Source organism: Frieseomelitta varia, unplaced genomic scaffold (assembly GCF_011392965.1).
Source record: "Frieseomelitta varia isolate USP_RPSP 00005682 unplaced genomic scaffold, Fvar_1.2 scaffold_434, whole genome shotgun sequence".
Lineage (NCBI taxonomy): Eukaryota > Metazoa > Arthropoda > Insecta > Hymenoptera > Apidae > Frieseomelitta > Frieseomelitta varia.
Genome location: NW_025110184.1, coordinates 96388 through 106558, shown reverse-complemented (window position 1 = coordinate 106558; position 10171 = coordinate 96388). Strand labels below are relative to the sequence as shown.

The 10171-nt window shown below is 30.1% G+C and overlaps 1 protein-coding gene across 2 annotated transcripts; it reads left to right on the top strand.

Annotated features, from left to right (window-relative positions):
• The first annotated feature begins 1432 nt into the window (after positions 1–1432).
• Positions 1433–6050, top strand: LOC122532102 (probable cytochrome P450 6a14). 2 transcript variants are annotated; one of them, XM_043660580.1, is made up of 5 exons: positions 1436–1889; positions 3527–4052; positions 4422–4643; positions 4824–5075; positions 5737–6050. In XM_043660580.1, the coding sequence occupies exons 1-5, from the start codon at positions 1557–1559 to the stop codon at positions 5898–5900; spliced, it is 1497 nt and encodes a 498-aa protein (XP_043516515.1). In that variant the 5' UTR covers positions 1436–1556; the 3' UTR covers positions 5901–6050. The 2 variants fall into 2 exon arrangements, with proteins under 2 accessions (XP_043516516.1, XP_043516515.1); XM_043660581.1 differs by lacking the exon at positions 4422–4643 and having other exon boundaries at positions 1433–1889.
• The last annotated feature ends 4121 nt before the right edge of the window (positions 6051–10171 follow it).

The window sequence follows — 10171 nt, the reverse complement described above, 5'->3', positions numbered from 1 at the left end:
CTGTAATATAATCATTTTCTATATAAATTATATGTCATAGATATAAATTAGCACTTTTAGTTTATGCCAACAGAGTTACGAATTAAAAACTAATTGTACAAATAAGAAAATACAATAAATATGCAAAAAATAGAATATTTATTATTATTCAAATATTATTATAATATTTAATATTTAATATTTTATATATAATATTTATATATAATATTTAATATTTTATATTTTATATATAATATTTATATATAATATTTAATATTTAATATTTTATATATAATATTTATATATAATATTTAATATTTAATATTTTATATATAATATTTATTATTGTCTCGAGCTGATGGGGGTTATAAAACAACCAAAACGTAACAATTGTCAAATTATTAATTACTGTAATGGAAAAAGTATTAACAAAGACTGTCACTTGTTTCGCATCACTGACAACGAATTTTCAGAATGACTTTTTTTATCAAAGTTAGGAGCTCGTTATCAAATCTTCGACCTGACGAAACTTTCAAACTGATTTTTTCAAAAATATTTCTGAATATTCTAATTGTGATACAACGTCCAATCATTATTATACATGACTGTGCATCATTGTGAATTGTATAACAAATAATATGAAACTGATCGATCGCGGTTTAATTTTTCTGTAATTAAAAAAAGACTCGTTAAATTGTTAGGGAGATCATTAATTTCTAAAATTGTAGATTGCCTTTAATTTCTCAAAACGTATGATATACAAAATCTAAAATTATAGATCCATCGATTCTATACGTCCTCGTTGATCAATTCGTTCATACTTAAAGTATTTAGTTCGTTCGTACCTCAAGTACTTAGTTCGCTCGTACTCGCAAGTATTTACAGTTCGTTCGTACCGAAAGTATTCAGTTCGTTCGTACTTAAAATGTTATGAAATTTAAACGTTCTTAATCGTTCTGTCGATAAAATCTGAAAGCAGATCTTCCGATATCGATCGGATTAAACTTGCTCTCATCGCCGTATCTAATCGCTGTATCTGACAAAAATAACTCTTCTTATTCCTCTTCCGTCAACAAACCTGGACAAATTGCTACTTTCTAAGGTTCAACACATCGAAACGAGACGATAAAAATAAAATATTCTATGAAATAATATTTCAAAAGTATCTGAGAACAGGCAGCGACAACAGGCTAGAAAAAAGTTGCTCAATGTCGCTTCACAGCTTCGTAGCTCAATTACGTGCGTTTAGCATAATGACATATTCATGTTTATCACTTGCAAACGGATTAATTTCATTAAAGTAGTGGGAGACGAACGAGTGCGTACTCTGAATACGTTGCAACAATCATGCGGCCTTCGCTCAATCGCTATCTAAAGACGATCAGTGCACACTTTCCACTCCTGGCCAATTAAAATATTCCCCCCCCCGCCACTTGCAAAGCAATTTTAGGTTTATTAATCGGCGTGAACTTGCCAGTTCCGTGCAGACGATCGAAATCGTGTGAAGAGCGAGACTCTTTACTCGGGCAATTAACTTCGAATAGAACTTGACCAAACAATAAATACAGGCGAGAATCATGGACTTGGTTCAACTACTACTCGCCGTTGTTGCCGTATGCCTGGCGATCTATTATTATTATCAATCGAAGTACGAGTTTTGGAGGGCTCGCGGCGTGCCCGGGCCGAAACCGCGCATCTACATCGGCAACTTCATAGACGTACTTACGAAAAAACGCGCGATATGCACGATCGTGAAGGATCTGTACGACGAATTTAAGAAGGAACCGATCTTTGGAATATACGAGGGTACCACGCCGGTCCTCGTCATTAACGACTTAGACGCGATCAAGGACGTCCTCATCAGAGACTTTTCCGTATTCGTCGACCGAGGTTTCCACGTATTCACAGAGGTATTCTTTGAATTTTGAATCTATTCTTTCCTTGTCTCTCCATCGGAGACATAATAAGCGGCTTTTCGGGATCGGGATATTAATCGTGCGGTGTAATTTATTTTTTTTTCTTTCGTGTGTTTATTTGCACTGTGCGCTATTTTTACTAGTTAATATAAATATAATATAAATGATAATATAGTAATATTATAATATAAATATAATGTAGTAATATTATATATTTATTATTATAATAATATATATTTAATATATATATTTAATGATAATATAGTAATATTATAATATAAATATATAATATAGTAATATTATAGTATAAATATATAATATAGTAATATTATATATTTATTATTATAATAATATATATTTAATATATATATTATATATTTATTATTATAATAATTATATAATATATATAATTATATAATATATTATATAATATATATAATTATATAATATATTATATAATATATATAATAATAAATATAATAATAATAATATATATATAAATATAATAATAAAATATAAATATAATACCACGAATTTTAGTTTTGATTTAAAAAAAAAAAAATCGTATGAAATTCGAATTTGAAATTTTTTTCATTAGAATTATGATACTAGGATCTATTTCACGCTGTGAATGAAGATTCATTTCAGTTCGCTGTCAGACACCGTGCGTGTGACATAATAAGCGCTATCATGTATAGACGTGTTTGAGATTGAGAGAAGTACAGTGACTTGTTCACAATTATCCGAGTACTTGTTGGAACTTTTCATGCGCTGACAATTAATACTACAATGAGCTTCAAGTTTGAAATTATCAAATTTAAAAATTATGATAGCAGAAATTGCGAAATACTCGATAGAAAATGTTTGATGATGAATTTAATCGGAATTCATTTTATCAATGAGTGATCTATAGGATTATCTTTAGCACTTTTCGTGTGTTTATTTGCACTGTACGCTATTTTTACTAGTCAAATATAATACCGCGAATTTTAGTTTTGATTTAAAAAAAAAAAGAAAGGAAATTCGTATGAAATTCGTATTTGAAATTTTACAGATTTTTTACAGGCTCGAGATTAATAAATACAAGTCATATATAATATAATAAATTACGATAATTAATGTTTACGTAGGAAGATTGAAAAGAAAATTGCAAGGCAATTACGTTAATTATGAAAAATTCGATATTATACTTCTTTCTATTTTAATACATTTGCATAAATATGAATATTTATTAGTAAACCCTAATATTCAATAAGAACATTTTCAACATATCTAAAATAATGCTTAATATGTTCACGCTATGCACTATTTTTTTTAACTAAATATATGCTTGCAGTAAGTACCTTATTTCCAAATTTCAAACTTTATCAACATCATCAACTATAAACACATTTATTATAATTAAATAGCAGAATAATTCGGGATATATATTAATAAATTTAAGAGGATGTACTGTAAATTCTACTGCCCTCAAATTTGGCTTGAGCATCTCTTTAGAAGAGAAAGAATCAGTCAACATTGATGCAGAATTTTTACCGCAACATTCGAAGATACAATTCACATTTTTCCAACACTGACGATCGCACCTCGCACAAATCAAAATTCTATTAACAGTGAAATTTCTCGCGTAGGCAGACCCGTTGTCGCAGCATCTCTTCCTGCTAGAACCCAAGAGATGGCGACCACTGAGGGTGAAACTGTCGCCGATATTCACATCCGGCAAGCTGAAGGAGATGTTCCCGCTGGTGGTGGAGTGCGCGGGAAATTTGGAGAAATATCTGGACAAAGTAACGAAGGACGGGACGCCGGTAGAGTGCCGCGACTTGGCTGCAAAATTCACGATCGATGTGATCGGCAGCTGCGTGTTCGGCATCAGCGCGCACGCTCTCGAAGACGAGAACAGCGAGTTTCGAAAAATGGGCAAACGAATCAGCACGTCTAGCACGAAGCAGAGAGTTCGCGAGGCGATCATGCAGTTCATGCCGTCGGTGTACGAAGTGATCGGCCACTTTTTGCAGATGAAGGACATAGACGCGTTTTTCATAAATCTCGTACGGGACACGATGAGGTACAGAAAGGAGAATAACGTGATCAGACCGGATTTTATTCACATGTTGATGGAATTGAAGGAACACCCGGAGAAGGTAGATAGTATTGGTGAGTGAGCGACGAACAAAATGTTTATTTATATATAAATTTTAACAGCACACCGTCGTACTCTTTCGTAATATTGTACGATTTAATCAGTTACAATCAATTACAAAATTTCGACATTTCTCGGATGATGATTGTTACAGGCCGTTTCTCACTAATTTTCATATGAAGCACTTTTTTTTATATTTCCTATTTTCCACGAAAATTCTTTTTTAATTATATATATCTACAAACACGTAAATTTGCTTAAAAATACAGACTAATAATTAATATTGATATCATGAAGGAAATATTCAATTTATTTAAGCTATTTCCAAATGCAAATGTTAAGTAGGATAGATAGGACGTGTAACGAGATATCGTACTTCACAGAATTAACCGACATTTTGCTCACCGCGCAAGCGTTTGTCTTTTTCGTCGCTGGATTTGAAACCTCATCGTCGACGATGGCGCACACGCTTTACGAATTAGCGCAAAACCACGAAATACAAGATAAACTGCGACAAGAAATTCGAGATGTGTACAGCAAGAATGGTGGAAATCTGACGTACACGGATGTCAAAGGAATGAGTTATTTGGACAAAGTGTTTAAAGGTATGAGCACGAAAATATCGCTGCTTCAATGACATTATCCAGAGATAAACATTCAAAAATATCCCATAAATACGAAATGAATATTCTATGTATATATATCCGGAATTTAATTACATTTTCAAAAATATGAATTTCCATATAGATCTGCAGTCAGTCAAATTGTCTACATTTTTTCCACAGAAACGTTAAGAAAGTATCCGATACTGTCCATGTTAAACAGAAGAGCAATAGTTAATTACACGTTCAGAGACATGAAAATTACTATACCGAAAGGAACAAAAATATGGATACCGGTGTACGGAATTCAACACGATCCGAATATTTATCCGGATCCTGAGAAATTCGATCCTGAGAGATTCAACGACGACGCTGCTGCTGCTAGACATCCTATGAGCTTCCTACCTTTCGGCGACGGGCCAAGAAATTGCATTGGTATTTGAATAAAATACATAGATATTGGTTGCCATGATATGAAATAACAATTTTCTTTCACAAGGAAAAATTACTTTAGAACTGAGAAAATGACGAATAGTACTATAAAGTACAGACTTTATATGTAGTAAATGATATTTATTACATATTTATTTATTCAAAACTCGAAACTTGATAAAGTTTAAGTCAATGTTATCAAGAAATCCTTCATTTCGTCTCCTATATTTCATCCACTAATCCTCATATTCAAATCAATGGTAAAAAAGCAAACTTTAAGAGGTAAGAGAGGAAATTTCAATCTTGATTTCAATCATGGAGAAAAATTGTTTAATGTTTTCTGAGAAGAATTATAAATTTTGACGAGTCGAGAACAAAAATATCTTCATTTTCCTTTTTCTTTTCCAAATGTCGACGATTTTTCGTCATTGTTTGTTCATTTATGCTTCTTACTGAGAATAAGATTAAGAACTTGATTGTCACAACAACACATACAATAAATCTAACACGTTCGTATTAATTCGTTGTATAATTTCATTATTTAATTTTAGTGAATTAATTAATTGATCAGAGAGCTGAAGAAATTTTTCATTTCATAGAACTTTTATTGTAAAACTTCTATAAATTTCTATCTTACAGGATAATCTTTGAAAATTATTTTCAGGTGCTCGGTTCGCGCATTACCAAAGCAAGGTTGGTCTCGCAACGATTCTCCGCAATTACAAAGTCGACGTTTGTGAGAAAACCACGATCCCATATGAAGTAAATAAATTTTCTTTTCTTATGCAGCCCAATGGAGGAGTAAATTTAAAGCTGACCAGAGCGTAAAGTTGATTTAAAAATAATTAATCTTACACGTAAAATTAACGCAAATAATTTCTCCCATTATATCACAAATTTTGCAATTATTATAAATAAAGTTTTATCATCGAAATAACTACATAAAAGAGTAAGTATATCTATCCACGTTTCAAGAAATATCGATTTTTCAGAACATATGTACGTACAAAATTTAAATTTGATCGTTATGAACTTCGATTATCGCGAATTTTAATCAACTTCGTATCATAAAGATAATGATAGACATCTTGTTTGAAATGAAATTCACTTTTCAATTTGATATTTTATTAATCTTAATTCTCGGATTAAAGATTGTTTTTTTATCGCAGTTATGATGTATTACATTATCATGATATGTTAACAAAAGATTCGTAATTCCAGTTCATTCTAGAAAGATTTCTCGCATCTTATTATGTTCTTTGATATGCGATATGGATTCAGTATAGGGACCGTTTCAATTAAAACTAACTTTTTTATGAAATTATTAATAAAATTTAAAATTTATCGTAAAGAAGAATTTATTATAAAACATAGATATTTTATAATAAATATAATGAATTAAACATAAAATTTATATTAACCTCTATTAAACATGATGATATTCAATTTAAAAATGAAAAGTTTAAACTTGCTAAATTTTTCAATCAGATTATATTTCTGAATTTAATAATCAATCAATGTAAAATATAAAAAATAGGACTAAATGAAATACAAAAAAAAAGTTACTCACATTACTGGCTTTTGAAGTACTAGGTTCTTTCCAGCAAGCAGGAAAATGTATGAATAGTCTTTAACAAAACAATATTATAATTTGTAACTTATCATATTATGAAATATATAATTAATATATTTAAAGTTACTTACATCACTGGCTTTTAAAGCATTGGTTCTTTCCAGGTATTAAAGAAAGAGTGGTTGTGAATAACCTTTAACAAAATGTGTAATATTATAATTTGTCATATTACAAAATATGTAATTAATATATCTAAAATATTATTATACATTATAAAATATTCCTAAAGAAATTAATTGTCAAATGTCTATAAATATCCTGTAATACTGAAATTGTATATTTTTACTAAATTTTCAAATATATATTTCGTATTAGCAGAATATGGCGCGCTTTCTTTGTCAACTGAACAAAGTTGCGCAGTACACGAAAGATGAGATGCGCAGAAAAAGGTTAAACCTCTTCTTGAAAATTCCCAAAAATTATTCGATAAAAACGTAAATATGGATTGAATACTAAATAAATGTTAACATTTATTCAATAAAAAGAAACAAAACAAGCACATAAATATATTTTTTTTCGCCAGAATAAATCAAAAGTTGTTAGTCGTTAATCATGGCAGTATGCTCTTGAATTTTGCATTGTCTCCCTAATGTTTCAAATTTGATTAATAATTACGACAGTATTATAATGTTAATATTACATATACGTGTAATATACGTACAAAAGTGTTCAAATTTAAATGTTTTCATGAATCACTACATATATGGAGACACGTACATACATTCACTTCTAACCTACATCATCAATCATTGAATCGAATGTACAAATGTAATAAGTCATGACTACTAACTCGTTTCAAAAAAGCGTATACTGTTTTAAATTATAAACGTAATGCAAAAACAAATTGAAAAGGTATCGATTGCAATTCTTACCTGACAAAACTACTGCGTGATATTTCCCTTCTGTATATACTCTCCCGCCAAACACTTCTACGTTACGTTGCAGCTGTAGCTGATCGATCGCGAGAAATATCGATTCGACGTTCGAGAATCGTAGCAACTGTATTACATATATCACCGTTTCGTGGCGCTGTAGTCAGTGCGCGCGCATACCGTACGAAGTGTGTATCGTTCTATTCAAATTAAAAAGTAAATAACCATTTTCTACAATTTCTCTCGTCTATTAAATAACATAATTGATTTAACGAAGCGTCTGTGATATTATTGTTTAAACTTTATCCTAAATTGATAATTAGTGTGTTTCAATTCTGATGAATCTGGCAGTGAGTGACGAAGTAACCTAGTAACTTTCACTTATTTAACAAAATTTTCCTGTTAATATTGTTCGTAATATGAATGTTATTCGAAATCACGAATTCTAATTAATCGTTTAATATTAAAAATAATCTTGCTGACTTCATCGTCTTTGGTTGATTGAATTGGTTACAATACTACGTGCTCACACGTCCGTTAAAGCAAATGGCAGAGGGCGTAGAAAACACTCCGATGCTTTTGAAGTCGATATTTCAGAACGCGAGACATGAAATTTTATTTTCGTCCATGCAAATACTTTATTATATTGTAATCGTGCGTTAATGCTTTATATTTAAAACAAATGTTTTAAATATAAGTTAAATATGTTAAGAATCGATCTTTGCATGAATGAATAATACGACGTTACCGACATATCGGAATCGGAAAAACTAGAAAAAAAATAAATCGATAGAATATACGATTACATAACGCCATATTGGATTTTTGTCATTGCAGTTGACATTTTTTTTACTTGCTAGACTATTTCAACTGAACTTAGTAAGTTTTCATTTTCAAAAATATAAATGTTCCATGATTCATTACTATTAGAATAATTATTAAACTCTCAATTTTTGCTATTATTAAAGTTGTAAATTTAATATAATTATGTCTTCTTTTTTTAGAGATTTTCCACAATCTTCCACACTTCCATCATGGGATTTCATGGAACTTCTGATGACTTCTTCCAGGCAAAGGTAGCAATAATGATCATACTCATCGAATGGTGAGTTGCATGCAATTTTTATTCCTCTGGTCATCTAATCATGTCGTAGGATGAAAGGTCCGAAACGACACGGATGACTGGTTGTATTACATAGTTTTTTTTCTTTTTGCGAGCATAGTGACCGAGGGTATATTTATATACCCACGAGTAGTAACATTTTATTTCTACATGTCTTTTATTTATTAGCTCAGGATAGGATCTTCTTGCATATCGCGTTTTCTAACGACTGAAATATCAGATTTGAGTGAAATCAAAATTATATTTGCAAAAGTTATTGTGAAATTAAATATTGGAGTTTAAATTGAATGTCTTTCAACTCTTCCCTGCAGTAAAAGTTACAACCATCTTGAGGAATGGTAATATCTTGAAGAAGCTCGAATTTAAATTCAAAGGCATTAAAATTCAATTCTCGTTGGACTAAGATGCACAAAATATCAAATGCAAGAAGAGATTTCGCCCAGGCGGATTTCAGAATTAAAGCAGCAAGTTTTGAACGTTTTTTTTTCTATTCGAAAATATGCTTTGATGAAGGAATCGCCTATACTTATTTCTATTTGTGCTATTGTTAGTTTGAAAACAATTATTATATTATAAATTTGCATTTGCATTTTTCAAATAACTAATGTCCTCGATAAAATTCCTTTTAACAGTAATTTTAAGTAAATTATCCTTCTTTCAATCTATTCAATAATTTATTCAATTATTAAAGTAAACTATAGTAATAGTCCCAGTAATATAAAATTACACTGAATTTGCTTTTCCACTTGGTTTCGAATAAATTGACAATTTTTCTCTCTAAATCAAATTTTAATAGACATCTTTCCATCCTAATAGAATTTTCAATAATTTATTAAATCAGTAAAGTTTCATATAGAGTTCTGGTAATTTCAAGTAAAATGAAAGATTGTTATAGTATGTTAAAGTATGTTAATCATCTTTTAGCTCAGGATTTTCAGGTTTAACTCTTCCATGTTCATTGCCAAGATCTTGTTCACGTGCTCAGGTGCTACTTGGATGAGAGAAAGGCAATAAGCATGATGATCATAGTTCATAAGCTTAATAATTTCTTAGCGACTGACTATAGTTAATGAATCGTGCACGACGTAATTTTCACATTGTGTATGTGTGGATAGGTTGTGGAATTGCGTCGTTTCGTTTCTCGTTAATACTCAGAAAATTTATATGAATACAACTAAATAACATTCAACATTATGACCAAATTTCGTATCATTTATCCAAATAGTGTCATATTTTTTAGGAAACACATCTTTACTCTTTAAATCACTAGATTGTGAATTTTTATATGAATTCACACTTTTGGAAGTATAGTTAAAAAAAAAATAGAAATTATTTTCTTTACCAAACATTACAGATCTATCATAGACAAAGTGTATAATATTTTCATTGCAAATTTATCTAAATATCACAGACCTTTAAAATATAAAATCTCACTGGAAGATTATCAAATATTATAGAAAAAACAATGCTT

What these genes read in the sequence shown, in the direction of transcription:
- LOC122532102 (XM_043660580.1), top strand. Translation starts at nt 1,557, where the DNA reads ATGGACTTGGTTCAACTACTACTCGCCGTTGTTGCCGTATGCCTGGCG. An exon ending in GGAGAAGGTAGATAGTATTG is followed by an intron (nt 4,053 to 4,421) that starts GTGAGTGAGCGA and finishes CGTACTTCACAG; the next exon opens with AATTAACCGACATTTTGCTC. An exon ending in TTTGGACAAAGTGTTTAAAG is followed by an intron (nt 4,644 to 4,823) that starts GTATGAGCACGA and finishes TTTTTTCCACAG; the next exon opens with AAACGTTAAGAAAGTATCCG.